This window comes from Pogona vitticeps, chromosome 1, assembly GCF_051106095.1.
Source record: "Pogona vitticeps strain Pit_001003342236 chromosome 1, PviZW2.1, whole genome shotgun sequence".
NCBI classification, from domain to species: domain Eukaryota; kingdom Metazoa; phylum Chordata; class Lepidosauria; order Squamata; family Agamidae; genus Pogona; species Pogona vitticeps.
This window is the reverse complement of record NC_135783.1, coordinates 268,735,825-268,756,238: the sequence shown is the minus strand read 5'-3', so window position 1 is coordinate 268,756,238 and position 20,414 is coordinate 268,735,825. Positions and strand designations below refer to the sequence as shown.

The 20,414-nt window shown below is 39.8% G+C and overlaps 3 protein-coding genes across 5 annotated transcripts in view; 2 read left to right on the top strand and 1 right to left on the bottom strand.

Annotated features, from left to right (window-relative positions):
- Positions 1-20,414, top strand: part of SPON1 (spondin 1) — a 385,887-nt gene that overhangs the window by 318,509 nt on the left and 46,964 nt on the right. The gene's annotated exons all lie outside the window — the stretch shown is intronic.
- Positions 1-20,414, top strand: part of LOC144586143 (uncharacterized) — a 100,773-nt gene that overhangs the window by 56,095 nt on the left and 24,264 nt on the right. The gene's annotated exons all lie outside the window — the stretch shown is intronic.
- Positions 4,250-20,414, bottom strand: part of LOC144586144 (uncharacterized) — a 33,154-nt gene continuing 16,989 nt past the window's right edge. Inside the window, exons 2-4 of one of the 3 annotated variants that reach the window (XR_013540896.1) lie at positions 12,252-12,418; positions 9,974-10,090; positions 4,250-8,556 (exon numbers count right to left, since the gene is read on the bottom strand). Coding sequence is in view for 2 of the 3 variants with exons in the window: in XM_078384008.1 (XP_078240134.1) it covers positions 9,185-9,778 (594 nt within the window). In the remaining variant the exon portion in view is untranslated. Of the gene's footprint in view, positions 8,557-8,647; positions 10,091-12,251; positions 12,419-20,414 lie in introns of those variants that run through there. The other 2 variants (XM_078384008.1, XM_078384010.1) reach the window with 2 other exon arrangements.

Genomic DNA, 20,414 nt, shown 5'->3' with positions numbered 1-20,414 from the left:
ACCAGTTGCATTGGCTGCCAGTGGTTTTCCAGTTTCAATTAAAGGTTATTACCTTTAAAGTCCTAAATAGCATGGCTCCTACATACCTACTAGATACCTCTACCCAGATGAATCCCTGCACCAACTGAGGTTATCTGGAACTGCCCTTCCAGAAGTGCTGAATATTAAAGCTATCTGGCTTGAATATATGAGGAAAGAAACCTTTTTGTGTTCTTGTCCCTGTGCTTTGGAATTCTCTTTCTGAGTCCCTACGGTGCATGACATCCCTGCAAGGATTCAAGAAGGGATGCCATGCAGAGTTGTTCTGGTCAGCTTTTGGGTGTTAGGAAACTGCTCTTCCATCACTTGTGTGACAAAAATTCATTATAAGTAGAGATGGGCATGAACTGAACTGAGAACCAGAAAACTGAGCAGTTCAGCTTGTGATCCAATTTGGGGGTGCCATTTTGCTGAAGCAAAACAAAAGACTGAACTCTCCCCCCATCAGCACTTCATTTTGCTTTGGCAAAACGGGTGCCTGTCTGTCTCCTTTCCATTGCCCCCATCACCTCCCTGCCTGGTCCTGCCGCCGCCCTTGTCACCATCCTCAGAGACAGCAGGCCTGGCTTCCCTTCTAGGAGCTGGGCCTGCTGCCTCAGTGCATACGCCCACCTACCAGCTGTATGGTGGGTGCATGTGCAGAAGCAGTAGGCCCTGCTCCTATTTATAGTACAGTGCCTGCTTATAAGGTTGATGGGTTGTGGGGGTGTATGCATGTAAAGTGTCTTGCATCTTGCTGCTAGCTACACATTCCCCTGCATATGTCTAAAAGGCTTGACCTGTTAAGATTTTTGCCCTCACTTAAATTTCCCAGGGCAATTCACAAGACAGCAGGGAAAGGCAGAAAAGACAAAAGTGATAAAACAAAGGAGTCAAGGCCTGACCTGCCAGTAAAGAGAAAGATAACTGTGGGCTTAGGCTACAGATTTTGGCTCTGTCACCACAAAGAATGCAACTTTATAGATAAGAGGAATCACTGAAGCAGAGTCAAGCAGGATTCATCTGCCTGCACTATCCATCCAAAGAAATTCCTTGAGGCCTTTCTCTGTAAACTGTCCAAAGATGAAACCCTGTCCACCTGGGCAGCTTCCTTCTGTCTGCCTGGTCCCAGCCTGTGTCTCTGTTTTACAAAGTGCTTCTAAGCCTGCCGGGACATTCCAGAGGGCTTTTTTTCCCAGTTCTTGCTCATGTTGAAATGTAGCCACTCATTTCTCCTCCCCTAGTCTCTGGGGAGTGGTAGTGGGAAAGACAGGCAGACCGTGGCAGTCCAGTAAGGGAGTATCTCCCATGGGGATGAAAGAGGAGGAGACACCTGGTCAGCAGCAGTGAGCACCTTGTCCTGCATCAGCAGAGACAGAAGGTCAGGCTAAGGGCAGCTGTCAACAGTGAGGGAAAGCACAAAACTGTGGTGTACACAAACAGGGTAGACACAGCTGGTCTTCAGAGGCAGTGTCTCAGTCCTAAAGCCTGCAAGCACAAATAGCAATGCTTGGGCAGGAGGGTAGCTGAGCTACCCTGTTTCTCATAGTCTATCCTCAAAGTGGCATCTTTACTTATGGCAGCTTTAATCATGGCAAGGCCATCTCTTTATCTGGCTATACAAGCCTTGCTTCTGCAGTCTTCATTCAGGGAGTGATTGCATGGAGAAATAGATTACATTTTTGATTACTTGTGGAGTAGTTTGGTGCAATCTGTTTCCCAGTGACAGCACAATGTATGGGGAAATGCTTGACCCCAATTCATGCCTGCCCAAGCTAGACCTTTTTGGGGCTAGTACTTTTGGGAGTTGGGGTGGAGCAATTCTCCAGCAGATGGAAGGATTTCTTTAAGGAAGATCACTCCTGGTTTTTTTAAATCATTTCTGATGGGATCAGTGTGCACTGTTCCAGCCATCTGATCACACCCTCAGTATCTTTTTTATATATTGAAAGTGTAAGTTGTCTAAGGAATGGATGATTTTACTGACTAAGATGATTTCTACACTTGAGTTTGCTATTTTACTTTAGTTGATTAAGCTACGATTTAGCATTGATTAAAATGTTGCCTCAGGATAAAATAAAATTAGCCTATTATTATGCATAACATAACAAAGCAGTGGTGACAAGTATGTGTTGTTAATTCTACTGAGTAATGAGTATGGATAATTTCTTCAGAGTAATCACCAAAGTTGCACCAGGAAATGGATTTGCCAAAACATGAGATAGCACAATATATAACGATGTCAAAAATGGATCACTATATGTTCAGCAAGATATTACTGCATGTTAATTAATGCTGAGATTACGATACATAAAATATTTTACACCCACAATTGATCTCCACTGATCATAAAGTTAGACTACGGTTGTCATAAGAAATTACTACCCTAATCTTTCAGTTTCAAAGATATCAGTGTTTGGAATAAGAAACATTTTCTCATGTGATAAAATATGACTTTATTGTTCCACTAGTTATCATGGAAATGACAGTATTTGCCTGGAGTTAAAATATGTCACGGGTATCTGGAAAGCTGTGAATGTTGCTTGTTTTTTATGTTACTTAAAGATTAAACATTGACTGCCATTAGACATGTGGTGGCGCTGCGGGTTAAACCGCAGAAGCCTCTGTGCTGCAGGCTCAGAAGATCAACAGTCATAAGATCGAATCCATGCAATGGAATGAGCTCCCGTCGCTTGTCCCAGCTCATGCCGACCTAGCAGTTTGAAAGCATGTAAAAAAGACAAGTAGATAAAATAGGTACCACCTCGGTGGGAAGGTAACAGCGTTCCGTGTCTAGTCGTGCTGGCCACGTGACCACGGAAACTGTCTTCGGACAAAACGCTGGCTCTACGGCTTGGAAACGGAAATGAGCACCTCGCCCTAGAGTCAGACACGACTGGACTAAGTGTCAAGGGCAACCTTTACCTTTACCGCCATTAGACAAAAGTCACTGATAGTAAAAGTCCAGTATTCTTGTCTTGCCTTGTGTTTTAAAATCTACAGCAATGGTGTGACACAGTTACCAAGCAGCCTAATGAAGTGAAATACACACTCACACACACTTCATGTAAAGATACATCACCTTTATACAAGCAGTTGTCCAATATGAGACACAAGATTGTGAAAAACTTAATCATACTGAAACTGTTGGGTTCCCTCAGATCTCATCAGACATTTTAGCTGCGGAGAACCTCTGGGTTTGTTCTAGACAAAAACTGATGACAACTTAGGAATGTGCAGAATGCTCTGGGATATTTCACAAATGCAGTTTGGGTTCCCTCAGAACTGCTTGGAGTTCCCAGGGAATGACTTCCAGCTTCATTTTTGCTTTTCATAAAAGCACCACAAATTAAGATGTTAATATTAAAATATGACCAAACCAAACAGTATTAAAAACTTAATTAGTTAAAATAAATTTTAACAAATATATAACTATATAAAAATATGTTGCATGTCCTGAAAGCTGCAATCCTGGAAATGTATTCAGAGATCAAAGACCTATTTAAGAAGGAAGGGTTCCAGCTGCTGGCGGAAGGACTGTAAGGAAGGGACAATCTTAGGTTTATTTGGTGGAGAATTCCATAGACTAGGAGTGGCCACTGAGAAAAGTCCTCTCTTTAGTCCTCAGCAAATGTGCCAGTGATGGCACTGAGACCAAAAGAAGGCTCCCCCAAAAAGATCTCAGAGACTGGGGGAGGGTTATAAGGAGTATATTCAGAGGTACAATCTTTCAGATTGCTTGAATCTAAGCTGTATAAGGCTTTATACGTCATAACTTTGAACTGGGACTGGAAACAGACTTGGACCAGTTTTATGATTCCTGTAACCAGCTCCAGTGCAGCTTTTTGAACCAAACCAAAGTTTCAAGGCAGGCCCACATAGAGTGCATTACAATAATATAAATAGGATATAAATAAAGCATGTGTCACTATAAAGAGCCTTATGGTGCAGTGATTAAACTGCTGCACTGCAGTGAAGGTTGTGAAGACTCTGCTCATAATCTGAGTTTGATCCTGGGCTTAGGTAGTTGGCCGCCTAGAGTAGTCCATTGGACTAGATAGGCGGGATATAAATTAAATAAATAAATAAAATAAATAAAATAAATAAGGTTGACTCAACCTTCTGTCCTTCCAAGGTCAGTAAATTAAGTACCCATTTTGTTTGGGGTGGGAGAGTAAGGTGTAGTATGCATAATTAAATTGTAAACCACACAGAGAAATGTTTAAGCACTATGGGGTGGTATATAAGCAGCATACACTTTGCTTTATAGCCAAGTCAGACATTTCCAAGAATGGGCAGAGTTGGTACACCAGCTTTAACTGTGCACTCCTAATCACTTTTGGCACATGGGCATCGAACCCAGGGATGAATCAAGGAGTGCACTCATAATGTGAATCTGCGTTTTCAGGGGGAATGTAACCCCATCTAGTATGGAATGGATCCCTGTTCCCTGAATGGCCCTAGAGCTGACCAGGAGCACCACTGTCTCACAAAGATTAAGCTTCAATTTGTTTGCCCTCATCCAGCCCATTACTGACCTCAGACACTGGTTTACAGTCAAGAAAACAATCCAAAAGGATAACATGGTAAATGGTACAGAAAGCTGCTGAGAGGCCCAGCAGAACCAACAGAGTCTCACTCTCCTTGTAGAGTTCCCAGAATAGGTCATCCATCAAGGCAGCCAAAGCTGTCTTAGTTCCATTGCAGCCAGACAGAAATGGTTCTAGATGGTCCATTTCATCCAGCAGTCCCCAATTAAACAAAAACTTGTTTTAGTTATGTAAAATAATGCAGTCTGTTTTCTTAGTTGGAGACAAGATAGAATTAAAGAAAACTGGTATCCGTTACACTGGGAAACATCTGTATTTTTTCTTTTATAAGGGCAATGGCATTTTAATGGCTCAATGATCTCTGACACTCTCTCCCTAGATGTCAGGCTGGGTAAATGTATTGGCAAAGCAGCTACCATGTTCTCTAGACTCACAAAGGGAGTATGACTTCATAAGAAGCTGACAGCAAATACCAAGATCCAGGTCTATAGAGCCTGTGTCTTGAGTACACTCCTGTACTGCAGTGAGCCCTGGACCCTTTGTGCACGACAGGAGAAGAAGCTGAACACCTTCCATATGTGTTGTCTCCAATGCATTTTTGGTATCACCTGGCAGGACAAAGTTCCACATACTGTAGATTAGTCCTAGAATGAGCTGGAATTTTTATCATGTATACATTACTGAAACAGTGACGTCTACATTGGCTGGGGCATGTAGTGAGAATGGCTGATGGTTGGATTCCAAAAGATCTCCTGTATGGAGAATATTGCAGGGAAATTCCCCCAGAGGGAGACCACAGTTGCAATAAAAGGATATCAGCAAGCGAGTTCTGAAGGCCTTAGGAATGGACCTCAACAGATGGGAAACTTTAACATCTGAGTGTTCAACCTGGAGGCAGGTGGTGCATAACGGCCCCTCCCAATTTGAAGAGACCCTTGCCCAGCATGCCAAGTCAAAGAGGCAGTCCTGAAAGCAGCAAAATCAGGGAGCTGGACAGGGGACAGATTTGAATTGTTTTCAGTGTGGAAGGGATTGTCACTCTCAAATTGGCCTTCTCAGCCACACTAGACACTGCTCCAAGTGCTCTATTCACAGCACATTACCATAACCGTTCGAGACTAAAGGATGCCTACTAGGCATTTTAAGGGATTTAATACACCATAAAAAGCCATGTTTTGCCTTTGAGCTTTCAAGAAGTACATAACCAAAAAAACAAAAATAACAGAATTAAGTCAAGAACTGCTTTCCAATTTTAGTATGTGGAATAGCTCCTGTTTCATAGTCATGGTTTTTAAATCTCTTATTTTATATAGAAAAGCATGAGCATAATGTGAATACCTTTAACCTCTGAACAGAGTGGTAGTTGATAACTGTTCTCCTCTGTTTCTAAGTAAACATCTGGAGAGTATCTGAACTAATGTGATAGGTAGCATAATTCAACTTTGCTGCTCTCTTTCGCTTGTCACTCAGAACTGTTTGCAAAAATTCTGAGTAAAAATGAACAGGCATCTCAATTCCCTGCCCTGTTCACGGTTGTTAATAGCAGTGGTGACCCCAACCTGAGGCAGCTGTTTTCATATTCCAGATTATACAACCCACCTATGGCCATTCCAAAGGGATGCCAGCCGAGAAGCAGCCAGGCTTAATAACTGAACAGCTTGACAGCCATAGCACAAAAATGAAGAGCACTTTCAAAAGTGTCCTTAATTAATCAACACATGTCCAGCTGAGGCAATTAACAATACCCTCTGTGTTGTTCTCGTTACATCTCACACTTGGACTCAGCATGAAGTGTTATTTGCCAAGTTTAATTTTTGTTGAGATTGTAGCCATCCAGAATCCTGGGGCTTGCATGCTTTCCAAATAAAGCTGCAGATCTGTCTCAAGCCACTTGTTATACCCCAAACCACTTGGTGAAGAGGACAAACACTGATTCCTAAATTTGTTTAATTCATTGTTAGGTTTACATCTTGCCTTCTTTCCAATGAGCTCTAAGCAGTGTCCATCGCTCTTTTTCTACCCATTTGATCCTCACAATGCCCATGTGATGGAAGTCAGGCTGAGAGAAAGCAACATTTTATCTATGGCCTGTTCCATTTGGCTTTCACTATGAGTGTTGCTGTTATCATTATTATTGTTTTGTAACATAGGCTTAAGGACACAAAAACAATATTTCAATTAAATTACCTGTACTAATAGTTTGCAAGGTTACAGCTATGATCGAATCCTATATATAAGTAGAATTCATACAGAGCCAAAGCCTACTTTAAGGGACGCTTCATGAAACAATCTAAAGAGGGCATTTGAATCTCAGGACTTTACTAGATTGAATACTGATTCATATCTGGAAGCAGTGAACCCTCAGAAGTGCATTCTCAAACCTATTTATTCTAGCGTAAGCTTGCCTCAGTCTGCATTTGGTAAATTAGCTTGCTTTTGTTTTAGGTGATAGCAGTTAGGAGACAGTACAGCTTTGTTTGCAAGTCTGATGTTGTAAAAAGAACAAATATGCTTTTGCTTAATTTGTGATCTGATCTTCACCTGTCCTGGCCATGTAAACAGATGCTGATGTAGTTTTCAAGATGACCGGACCACTGAATGGGAAACAGCACTTACGTCACTTTCTGGTTAATATGGAAGAGACATTCATTAGATGTTACCAATGTTAGAACCACTATGGGAAAGTACTGTGTGGGTGTTATAGCGACCTGAGGGGTCCTAGTGGAAAGGTGTTCTGTTCTGAAAAGTCCCATACATGGGGACTTCGAGAGTTTTCCCATTATTATTCATTTTCAGGAGCAGTATATCTGTATTTATTATAATAATATTAATGTTAATGCACCAAGTCTAATTTTTTCTAAATGATATTTCAGTTCATGAGAAGGCAAAGGAAGCGGAGAAGAGAGCTGAAAGTTTAAAAGGGGATGAAATGTGAGCATTTGCAGTTTCAAATGACCATACATTTGAAACTGCCGATGTACACTAGTGCCGCCTAAGCCTTAGCAAGATCTCAGGAAGAAAGTGCCTGAGGAAGTGCTGAGTGGCGATCAAGAATGCCTTCTTCCATGTCCTCACAGGAAGACTTAACTTCTCTCTCTCTCTCTCTCTCTCTCTCTCTCTCTCACACACACACACACACACACACACACACACACACACACACAGCCATTTTCAAATGGCTGTTCTCAGTTAGTTGTAACAACCACAACAGGAAAAGTAGGAGATGGTGACCTCTCTTACAGCTTCTGTTCACTGCCCCCTCGTTGATAATTGTGTTGTCTTACTTACATGGTTATGTTTCAGCATCTGGTATGACTTGAAACACGGTTGTTGGAAAAGACCATCCTCTTGGCTGCTTTCCCTCTCACTTGTCTTCCATGATAGACAACTCCAAATAGAGTGGAAGGCAGCATGTAGATGGATGGGCCAAGAGGCATCAAAAAGAAGCAGCCAGCTGTTTGTGCTTCTCCTCCAGCACAAAGAACTCCTTTTCCCACCACTATAGGAGAATTAGCAGCTTTCTCTACAGTGTTGGCCTTCTTTCCCCCGGGAGTGATCTGCACTGAGTCTACCTGAAGGCCACACAAAGTAAAGCGAAGGAGTCGTCTCTTGAGCAGCTCTCTCCCCAGTGGCCAAGCTTATAGCATCATCAATTCAACTTCAGTCTTCCCAGTTTGCAGTAAACAAAATGAGTGCCAGGAGAGCATCATCATGCCTCTAATGCTGGAGGAAGCCTAGCCAGGCATGCACTCGCTCAGTGGATCTGAACACATTAGATAGCGCTCTGCCATCACTTGAATAAGCTATTCATTTTATTGTTGTTTTTAAGAGACACATGACAGAAATGCAATTTGACAGCAGGCTAACAACTGAAATTTCATAAAGATACCCTGTTGGCTACCTCTGTTGCTTTCTCTTTTGATCTTCTGTTTGGATGAAGCTCTACTGTATATGATATGAAGAAAGCCAGCACATTTACTAGCAGGACCTGTGGGGGAAATAGAATTAACAGGAAAGTCAATGAGCCAATTCAGAGGGAAGGCTCTGCCTTTCAATGTATCCCTCGTGCAATGTTGCTGGTATTTCAGAAATGCTATTGGTCAAGAAATAACATCGCCACTGCTTGTAATTTCAACACATGCTCTGTAAGAGTTGACACTGTGATTTTAACTCCCAGTTGCTGGTGCTCATACTATTTTGTGAGGTCTCCTGGTTTCATTAAATATTTTAAGGGGATGTTTCTGTCTTGCTCAGCTGTAAAGATTGGAAACAAACTCACTAGCTCTGAGGACTGAAGCAACAGGGAGACGGATCATAAGAACTGAAGAGTAACATTACACTTAAATGTTACATGATAGCAAAGCCAGACTTTTAATGGCTAAAATAAATGGTATTTGATCTATGGTATTTCTGGTGCTTTCTGTATCTAGTACTGGTGGTAACAATGAACTGTGCTGGCCCTATCATTCAGCAGAGTGATACAGTCGCCTTAGGAGGCAAATGCTGGCTGAAGCAGTTGCAGTATAACTTTCTGGTGATTCCTTTCGATTCTCCTGCTATTTCCTTTTTTTAAAAAAATATTTTTTTTTATTTCTAAAACTATAACAAAAACAGAATCATATACATAAAACATATAAACTCAAATACAATAACTGTGTTCCCCACCACCATGTACGGGACCTCTTGCCATCTTTTTCTTCTTCTTGTTCTTGTTCTTGTTCTTGTTCTTGTTCTTGTTCTTGTTCTTGTTCTTCTTCTTCTTCTTCTTCTTCTTCTTCTTCTTCTTCTTCTTCTTCTTCTTCTTCTTCTTCTTCTTCTTCTTCTTCTTCTTCTTCTTCTTCTTCTTCTTCTTCTATTGTCCTCTTCTCCATACCTGTATAGACTCTTGATTTGGAGCTTTCCCTTTCCCCCTTATTAGCACATATTCCAAAAATTTGCCCCATATTACATAAAAAATTGTTCTTTTTCAACTCTCCTTTCTTAATCTTTAAATTACAAGTTAATTTATCATTTATTGCTATATTCCATCTTTCTTTATACCATTCTTCAATTTGTAATTCAATCTTTAATTTCCATTGCCTGGCAATAATCAATCTAGCTGCTATTATTAGATTAGTTATCAGTTCTTTAGTCATTTTGTCATATTCCACGTTCTCATATATTGATAACAGAGCAATCTCAGCCTTACATTCTATATCTTTTCCACACATATAGCTTAATTCTTTGAAGATTTGTTTCCAAAATCTTTGTACTTTTTCACATTCCTACCACATATGAAAGTATGTACCAACTTCTTTCTCACATTTCCAACAGACATTCGGATTATTACTATTAATTTTGTTTAATTTTACCGGTGTTAAATACCATCTTAAACTGAGTTTAAAAAATTTTTCCTTTATTCTTACCGACATAAATCTTAAAACTCTCATTTTCCATATCTTCTTCCATTCTTCTTCGTTTATTTTTTCCAATGTCTTGTTCCCACACTATTTTCAATCCCTCTTTCTCACTTTCTTCTTCCTCTAAATTAAGAAGTGAATAGATTTTACTCACTGTACCTTTTACTTAGTCAGTCATCTGAATGTCCTCATATGAGAATAGAAATTGTTCATATTTTGTATGTTCTCTACCTTTATTATATTTATTTACCCATTCCTTAGTCCATCTTTCTAGTTGTATATAATTCAACCACGAAATACTCTTGTTTTGAAATATTTGTTTCATTTGATCTATCGATCTCATTTTATACAACCAGTCTTTCAATCTAATCACTTTTTTTCTTTAAATAAATCCACATACACTTTCATATTGGTAGGAAAATGTTCTATTTCTGTCACTAATCCAAGTGGAGAGTATAATGAACATAAATTCTTTTTATACTTATACCATATATTTAACAATGTATTTAAAAAAGGATTATTAATTTCACTTATTTTATCTTTCTTGCCTTTACCAAATAGATATTTTTCTATATTTCCTTGTAATTCTGATGATTCCATTTCCCACCAAATTAAACAACAAAAAAGGTGGTATAGGTTTACCAAATATAAGAAACTATTATTTGGCTAACCAATTGAGGTTCATTGGTGAAATTATATATTCTCCTGCTATTTCTATTAATCTCAAAGCCCTCTGGAAAGTTAAAGTCAGGTCTCTAAAAAATGCTCTGTTCCTTAGTGAGCAGCCTACTCGTAGGAAGGAGGTGGAGTGGTTTCCAGTGACACTCTTTGCTAACTCCAACCTTTCCCTCGTTTTTTATTTAAGTAGGCAAAGAGACATATTTTAGAAAACATGTACACAACATGTCTTTAGAGCTTTTGATCTAATATTTCTTTTCTCCTTCAGCTTACCTAACTCAAGAGAAGGGTTTGGAAACAGGAACATAACTGCTATGGAGCAGGCATGGCAACATCATGCCTTAGCTGGTTTCTTCATCATATGTGTTGCACCTACATACACCTTTGCTTCACCATTTCATTAAGTCCAAAAGAGGAGAGGGATCCTGTAGACCATCTGGACTGCTGCCATTAATGTAGTCAACATTCAAACTGCCCTCTGCTATGAAAAGCTTGGCATTTTTTACCTGCTAGCAATAAAGGCACAATATTGTGTAGCAATATCGGATCATTTCCTGGCTTTTTAAATCATAAGTACAGAAACAGAATATCCCACATTCATAAACTGGAGAATTGATTATTATTATTATTAATGGTAACTGCATGAGACTCAGTAGCAAATTGCAACACGTTAACAAGGCGGTGGTTGCATTTCTGGGTGAACACTCTACACACAATTAGACCCATGCACAGGGATACAACCAGCAACTCATTAATAAGCCACAATTTGCCCTAAGACTTAATATAAATTCACTTATGAACATAAATCAGCTATAGGATTCTAGCCAATATTTAAATGCAGCAAGCTTTTGAGTCAGTCAGTTCCCCTTTTCTTGATAACAGGAAGAATGTAAAGCTCAAAATATTCATCTTTTTCTCTGAAAAACAGAAGATGAATTGGAGCAGGCTTGGAATTAGGTTGCTATTAGGCCATGTAGTTAAGTTTTCTAGTTACTTAAATTCCCCACCAGGGACAGAGTGGTAAAAGAAAAGCTTTAGAAGAAGTAAGTACCTAGATAATTCACTGGCAATCTTAGCTTCCACCGTGTTTGCTGAATGAGATTCTCTACTAAATCTGTACAAAACCTGCATTAATCAGCTCTGACAAAGGAAGATTCAAATCAATGAGCTTCTCAGTTTTGATAAATGAAAGGATTTAGATAAATATTAATGAAATCCCCAAAGCACCAACCCTAGAGATCTAGCAGCAAGTCCAAGTCAGTATTATCAATTAGTCTTCCAAGAATATCCTTATTAACAATGCATAGAGACATTTTCGAGTAACATATCATGACTCCCAATGCACACAAAGTTAAATTCACATAAGAGTATCTAAACCTCTATTCAGTTTTATAAGAAAAATATATCTCCATTTCCTTTGCCTGCTGGCATTGTATTTTATTTTTTCTCTTTGACAAAATACCAGGAATAGGAAAATATTTGTCTACCTCTTATTACATGAAATAATCACATTTCATTTTCTTAAACTTTAACCCCATTAAGACATTTAAAAGAGGTAATTCTGTGTGAAGTTAGCTATTCCGTTTAATTAGTTTGCTTATCTCACCTTTTGTACTTCGAATACAATGCAGTGTCCATTAGCAATGACTTTGTGTTCCTTCTTCAATATTTCGCACTTCACAATAACAATTCCTGGAAGTGTAAACCATGACTGAACAAATTGGCATTGGAATTGTTGTTTTGCTCATTTAATCATGTCTTTCATCCATCCTGCTGAGAAACACAATTAGGCAAAAGATGCATTTTGAACACACAAAGATGAAAACTTCAAAGCACTTGCTCTGAACGTGACTAATAACTAGAATTTTGAATTGTAAAATGCACATTTATTTTCAACTCTAATTAACTAACAGTTATGTTCACATTTTTATTTTTTTTATCTTCATGAACATAGAGAGGAAAGCCAGAATCATAGTCTTTTAACGGACCATCCATTGTTTATCATTATAATTTCATTATACTAATTTCATAAGTATGTCATCTGTAATCAGAGGGTATCACACAAGAGCTATGTGGAAAGCTGGATGAATTATGTTGTATTGACTGATGGACATGTGTTTAATGATAGATGATTCCTCAGTTACATCCTGTCTAGAGAAGGAGTGCTTATATTCTTGTTATCTTGGAGCATCTTTGAAATTAGAGAACCACTCTAAGAAGAAAAGGCAGGAGAAAACTCCTTGATTTATAATTTGTTTTGGAATCAGGCTTCATAAGAGCATACAAGATAAATCAGTTTTTTAGACCCCACTAGACTAGATGAATTGGGCATGAATCCAGTTATAATGCGAAATAGACTAGGTGCATTGACTTGAATCCAATTTCTTGCCCCAGCCAGAGTAAAACCAGTGAATCAATGGCAGCCTCCTAAGTCAACACTTACGTTGTTTTGTTTCAGTGGGCCCATTCAAACTGGGACAAAAAGTTGGATTTAAGCCATAGACGCGATGAGACTTAAAAACTCCTATTTCTTCAATGTGTTGCGATTAACAACTCATTTTAATTTTATTACTTTAGCTCCATCAGGTTGTGAAGCACTGAAGCAGGATATCCATAACCCTAAAAGATGAATTGGGGCATCCTAGGAATGAGAAAAATGTGGCCCTCAAGGTGTCGCTAGACCACTCCCATATTCACTTATTTTTGCTGTAGCTATTGGGAGCTGAGGTCCAGCAGCTCCTGGAGGGCTACATATAGTCCGTCCCTATGGAATCTTTTCCCCATATCCAAGAGTGCATAGCCTTTACTGGTTCTCTGTTTTATCATCCTTGTGTGCAAGAAAGTGTTTGTGCCCCCTTGCATTGTAGAAATCTCTGTATACATCTCTGTTTTGTTTTGTTTCTTTTTCCACATACTACAATGTTTGAAGAATGTACATACTTTTGCACAAATAGAAGAGCCCTATATTAAGCAGGGGGTTTGACTCGATGACCTTATGGGCCCATTCCTACTTCATTATTCTATGATTCTGATTCTTATATAATCCCTGATTGTTCATTCCCCATTTTTACACTGCTCATAAGTAATGGATAACATAATGACTTAATAACATTAACATTGCATCAGAGTGCAGTTGATATTGTGCAGCAGAGCAAATCAACATTGTACAAAGGAATTCTAAAAATGGGGGCAGCTCAAACAAAACATTATAAATTTGAAACTGGACTTTGGATTGGTACCAAATTTAATACAGATGTAGCAGAGAGTGCTCTTTTGTGCTCACTGCCATTCACTCTTTTCAAAAAACATGCACAGCAATTGCTTTGTTTTTGTGTTAGAAGTGGTTAACTGATTTTAAAAAGTCAGCTTCTGGGATTCTCCCTTTTTTGATGGCATTTTGTGAATGGTAGTGAGCACAAGAGGGCATCCTGTAGACTCTCTTGACTGCTGCCATTTGTGTTCTCAGCATTCAGGCTGTCCTTTGTTATGGCATCCTATCTGTGGAGTATTCACTTCCCTGTTTCTTTGAGTTATAAAATGTGCTATTTGGTTAATTTACCACATATTTATTCTATTATGGGTGTAAATTTTGGTGAATTTTGGAGGGACAGTTTTGTATGATATTTGCTGTGTTATTTGTACTGTTCCCTTCTTTGGTAATAGATTGATTCCTTGTTGCTTGCTTCTACTTTTTTGGAGTAGTTTATGGGTACTTTTTGGACTAGCACCAGAACCCATGAATGTGAAGAAAATGAAAGGAAATGACCTTAAATAAGTTGTTCTTTTGTGCTGAACAAAATTTTTAAAAAAACAAAAGAGGCAAAGTGAAACAAAAGCAAAAGTTTTCACCATGCATATCCCTGGTGATCGATATTTGAGCAAGCACTATTGGAAAAAGGAACAAGGCATAATCAGAAACACATATTGCTGTAAAGTAGGAAATGAAAGGAAAAGAGGCAGAATTAAATTGGCTTTTAAAAAATTACAATCCTAGGGATTTTCAAAGTGTTTCCTCTTTCTGCACCATTTTCGGCAGGGGAAAAAGAAACTAAAGGAGGTAAATGTTCACTACAGTCTTCAAAATAATATGTCTGCTTTCTCACACTTTGGATTTATAGTTTTGCAGAAACAAAACTATATTAGAGTCAATGGAGGGAAGAAGCATTAGAGCATAGTAGTCTAGCAATAATATAGTTTCAAAATAGAGCTGGCTTACAAAACAGTCTGCAATTCAAGTGAATTTATTCTATAGTTATGAGGCTGCACTATGTAGTATAATTGTCAGGTATTTATCATGGAGAAGTAAGTAGAGAGAAATACTGTTAATGCTGCAGTTCATGAATATGCCTATTGAGGAATAAGCTCTGTTGATTAAAATATGACATGCCTCTGAGAAAAGAGTCCTGTAAAAGTAGGTTGGCCGTCTGCACGTCTTCAGTCATTCATGGTACCACTTAAAAGATAGGCATGGAGTGGTTGATGGAATTTCTAGAAAGGGACAAAGTAATTGCACCAATAAAATGAAATTCTGTTGTTACTTCTTTTAAATAACATTTATCCTTTAAGAGTCTGAAGTACTAGGTACACGGAATACACTGGGACTTACTCCCGGATATGTATGTTTAGGATACATTTTAGAATCTTGCCTTAAATGGAGTGAGAATCACAAAACAAAGTATGCTGCTTATATACCAAACCCATAGCACTTTACTCATTCTCTAGGTGGTTTACAATTTAATTATGCAGGCTACACATTGCACACATACTGGATGTTCTATTTACTAACCTCAGAAAGATGGGAGGCTGAGTCAACCTTGAGCCAACTACCTGGGATTGAACCTGGGTCATGAGCAGAGTTTTGGCTGCCATACTAAAGTTTAATCACTGCACCATAAGGCTTTAGTATGATTAGAATAATCTCTTTCAGTGGTTCCCAACCTTGACCCCCCAGATGGTCTTGGACTACAATTCCCAGAAGCCTTCACCGCTAGCAGTGCTGGAAAGAATTTCCGGGAGTTGTAGTCCAAGAACGTCTGGGAACCCAAGATTGGGAACCACTGATCTATTTGAAATGGAGAGGACAAAAGGTGGCGTGCTGGTGCCCTAGAACACAACCCCCAATATAATTCCAAAATGGCAAATTGTACTCTCAGAAGAATTGGGGTGTAGTTTCTTATTAAATGTTAATCGTTCTGGTGGCCTTCATTTAAGGAGGGTATTCTGAAATAAAGCAAAACTGACTGGCAAAGTCTTTTTTTGTTTGTTTGTTTCTTTTTTTAAAGGGTTTTCTGGTCTAAAATAGACCCTGAGAGGATTACACTGAAGAGGCAAAAAACCTCCCCAAGACTTTGGGAGGAAGGGACCACAATTTGGCATTTTGTGGAATTTTCTTCAAAAGTTGGGGCATGCATGTCTGGGGAAAGGCAAAAATGTTTCTTAACATTCTAAAGTTATGCACCTCTGATTTAAATTAGAGCAAACAAACTGATTTTGGATTTTTAAAATCATTTTTGGAAATTATATACTTTGCCTTTCTTTGCCTTACTTGCATAAGGCGGTAAAGTTAGTTTTATCCTTTCCAAACCCCTTGAGGTAAGTTGGCAGGAAGCAATGAGTGGGACTGTAAGTTTTGTGACTGGTGGAGGATTTGAACCCCTCTCCCAAGCCTCTTTCTCTAGACAAATATGCTTACTGCAATAACTGTAACAACTGTTCTTTGATAGCACCTCCAGGCATTTGAGTAATTAAGTGAACGCTGCAATTATCATATGCCAAGGTGTAAAAATATCCTTTACACTACTGGTTCTTAACCTTGGGTTACTCAGAAGTTTTGGACTGCAACTCCCAGAAGCCTTCACCACCAGCTGTCCTGACTGGGGTTTCTGGGAGTTGCAGTTCAAAAGCATCCGAGTAACAAAGGTTAAGAACCACACAATGTAGCCTTGCCCGTTATGGCATCCAATATGTGGACTCCAAAGAGAAGGCCCTTTGTTCTAAGCTAAGTTGGACTCCTTCCCACCTAGCACCCATGACTGCTGTTTGGTCTGGAAGAGAGGCTGCCACAGGTACCTTTGTGGCAAGACGAAACCATAAATTACTTCATGACATTCTTGGTACTTATCATCACTACCATCACCAGTGAATACTCTCTTTAAAAACATTCACACAATTGCTAATTCAGTAGAGTATCATATCTGAAGAGCCTCATGACACAGTGGTTAAACTGCTGTACTGCAGCCAAAACTGTGCTCACGACCCGGAGTTCAATCCCAGGTAGCAGGCTCAGGGTTGACTCAGCCTTCTAACCTTCCGAGGTCAGTAAAATGAGGGCCCAGCTTGCTGTGTGTGTGCGTGTGCAATGTGTAACCTGCATAATAAACTTTGTAAACTGCCCAGAGAGTACTTGAAGTGCTATGGGGAGGTATTTAAGCAGGACACTTTGCTTTGATAATGTCACTGATAATGATGACCAAGATCCAAATCCTATTGATTTTTTTTTCTCTGTGTGTGATGGCACTTGTGGAAGTGCTTTGTGTATGTCCTTGGATGCCAATAGGAAGCCTGGCCCGTAGTAAGTTGTGGAGCCAGAAGGAGACGAGGCACACGGTGGATGGGTCTGCAAACAGTTCTTACTGCCTATATGGTTGCCATTCTCAGGTCACGTCAGGCAACAGAGTTCTGGCGAAAGAGTTCTGGTTTTGCTGATTGGTCCAAGAAACTGATATTGTTGCTAAGAGTCTTGCTACTTTTTATCTGTTTCTGAGCTAAGCTAAGCAGAGTTTTATTATGTTTTTAAATATTTAACTGCTTTTTATGATTGAAAGCATTGTGGGTTTAGTAATTGTTTCACTCTGCTTCAGATACCACCATGGTGCAAGAAAATGCATTACATTTAAGGCTTACTAAATAAAATGAAGATAGCTGGACAGCTCAGTGATTTAGATGTCTGGCTGTGGAGCCAGAACATGGGAGTTCAGTTCTTCACTGTGCCTGTCAGGAGAAGAGCCAGCCAAGCTGCTCGGTCCCTCAGGATGGCCCCAGAAGAAAGGAATGGTAAACCACTTCCAAGTACTCTCTACCTAGAAAATTCGGAAAAGGGTTGCCATCTGTCAGAATTGACGTGAGGCCACACTTTTTATGAAATAAAATAGGCATATGTTGTTTTCTCCCCTCTCCACCTCTTTACTATGCATGTTATAAAGGTGAGCAAGTTTTTTTTAAAAAAATGTTTCTCAGTTTGGGAATTGTGGGAAGTAAAAAGAGGAAAGTAAGAATTGCTTGTCTCCATGGCAACAATACAGTGTGCCTAGCACAGTTATTCCCTTTTTAAAAACCATTGTAAAGATGACCAGTATACATCTAGCATGGAGACATTTATTTAATGTTGTTAAAAACAGAAGAGAGTGAAGCAGTGGTACCTAATAAAAGGTAGATCTCAAGCATGAAAGGAGAAAGAAAAAAAAAGTTGTGTACGGTAAACTTTGGGGCAGAATCCAATGGTGCCCTTCTAGCTAGGGCCTGCTTTGCTAGGTGAAATCTTTAAAGTGACCCTTAAAGCAATATTTCTGTCTACATGTGAGCTGCAGTCCAAGTCCAAAACAAGAAGCAGCTCCATAGCTGAACCAAAAAAGGTCCAGATTTGGCACACAGCCGGGTCAGGCTTGTGGTCCCCTGCACATCACCTGCTTGATGGAAAATAGATCAAACCAGACCATGCTGTAGGCGCTCCAAACAGTGAGCTAAATTGCCATCTGATTGCAGTGTTTGTAAACCTTTTGGCCTTCATGCCTGATTGAAGTTAAGAAGGATAATAATTATACTATCTATGCATATAATTGTACCTCTCTCTGCTAGGGAGTGTCAGGTAAGTACCCTGCAACTCCCTAGCAAAGAATTCTATATTTTTTACAACCTCTAGGTTCCCAATAGTGCAAGTAATTACTTCGACCCATAGGGTTCATAGGATGGGTGGAGGAAAAGTTTTGTTTCCAAAAATTGGCTGCAGATGATGGCATCATCAGCCTTGTTCTGCAGAATTTAGGGCCTGTTCAGATGGCATTTTGTCTTGCTATTTGGGGCATGTGGGGTGAATTGGTTTGCTCTATTTTGCAGTGATCTCATGACATAATTGCTAGAGCGTACCTACCCACACATTTTTGATCCCCTGGTAGGGGCTTCTACTTTTTTTGTATAGGTTGGTGCATTCTGGTTTAATCTGTTCCCAGCATGTGCAGTCACAGAGAATGGACTAAAAATGAGCCTTGCAGCTGTCAAACCTTCCAAAGCTTCTTCTGCTGTTAATTTCTGGTTTTGTGCAGTGGTTTAATAACCAAGTCACTTCAGGATACTAGCAAATTAAACACTTCCCCTGCTCTTCTGTGGAGGGCAAGGCAAAGTATTTTTTTAAAAGTCTGCTAGACCATCATTGTTGCACTGGATCACATAGATTAAATTTTAATATATTTTCTTTGTCTTTTGTGAAGTGCTGAGTGAAACCATGGGTGCAGACACTTTCTTGATTGGCACTATACACAAAGTAAAAAAAAAAATTCAGTGATTGACTGCATCAGCTGTGGTCCAGGACAGGCAAAAATAATAATTTCATTTCCAATTCGATGGCTCAGTGAGGTCTTGAGCAATGCAATGCTTCCTCTCAGTATCTTCCTCTGATGGCTGTTGCTCACCTTCCCACTTTGTGCATCACCTCATTCAGCATGCACATGCACAGATGCACACACAGGCACACGCAGCAATCAGGAGGAAGGGGGAATCCACCTGATTCCTTCTGCCTGAGTGCTTTCCCCCCTCCTCTCTCTCTCCTGCTTGCCCTCCTTTTTTCCCTGCTCCTTTCCTGATGCAGAAGGTGAGAGGGGGCTTCCTTGCTCACTGGCTCCTTCTCAACACCTTCTTTCTGGCTTCCTTATGCAGTGGAGGAGGAGCTTCTTCACAGTTTTATGATGCTGATTCCCCCCCCCCTTTTTTTTTGTTAAACTCCTTTTCCCCTCTTTCCCCCCTCAACATTTAATTGAAAGGGAAAGTGTTCACGTGACATTTGACAGCAGAAGAGGTTGGGGGAGGTGTTGCTTCAAGTTGATATGCCATTTGGACATGAGGATCAAACCAGATGGCATATCGCTTCCCCCACCCCCATCAAGCAACCATATTTAGACCACACCAGCCCACACCCAAAGGTCCAATGTACACGTGCCCTGACACAAACAGGGTTTCAGCCCTTTTCTCATTCTAACGGGAAGACCTTTCACAAAGGCTAGAGATTCCAACCTGGCTGTCTCAAAGTGTAAAGATAGCCTGTTCTGACAAGGATAAGAAAGATTGCAAGTAGAGATGGGGACGAATATAAAAACGGATTGGCTTTTTCGATGAAAATATCCGATTCATTAAATATTCATCCCTTCATATTCGTGGGTTCCAGAGACCCCCATGAATACGAACGGACGCATTTTACCTGTTTTTATTCATCCTTCGTATTACTAAAAGAAAAAGAAAACATTCTGCCTACAAGCTACCAATCACCTGATCAGCAGCTGGTAGGCAGAATGGGGTTGTTGTTTTTAAATAGGAAGGGGATGTCGGGGTGGAGGGGGATAGCGGCAGCATGACAGTGGGGGGGGGGCGGCAGCAGAGAGCAGGGATATTTTTATAATAACCGCCCATGAATTAACGAATAACTTCTTTATTCATTGCTTCATGGGGGCAACTTCGTGCTATGTGAGTCGTCAACTTTTGATGCCAGAATCATGCCTGTATT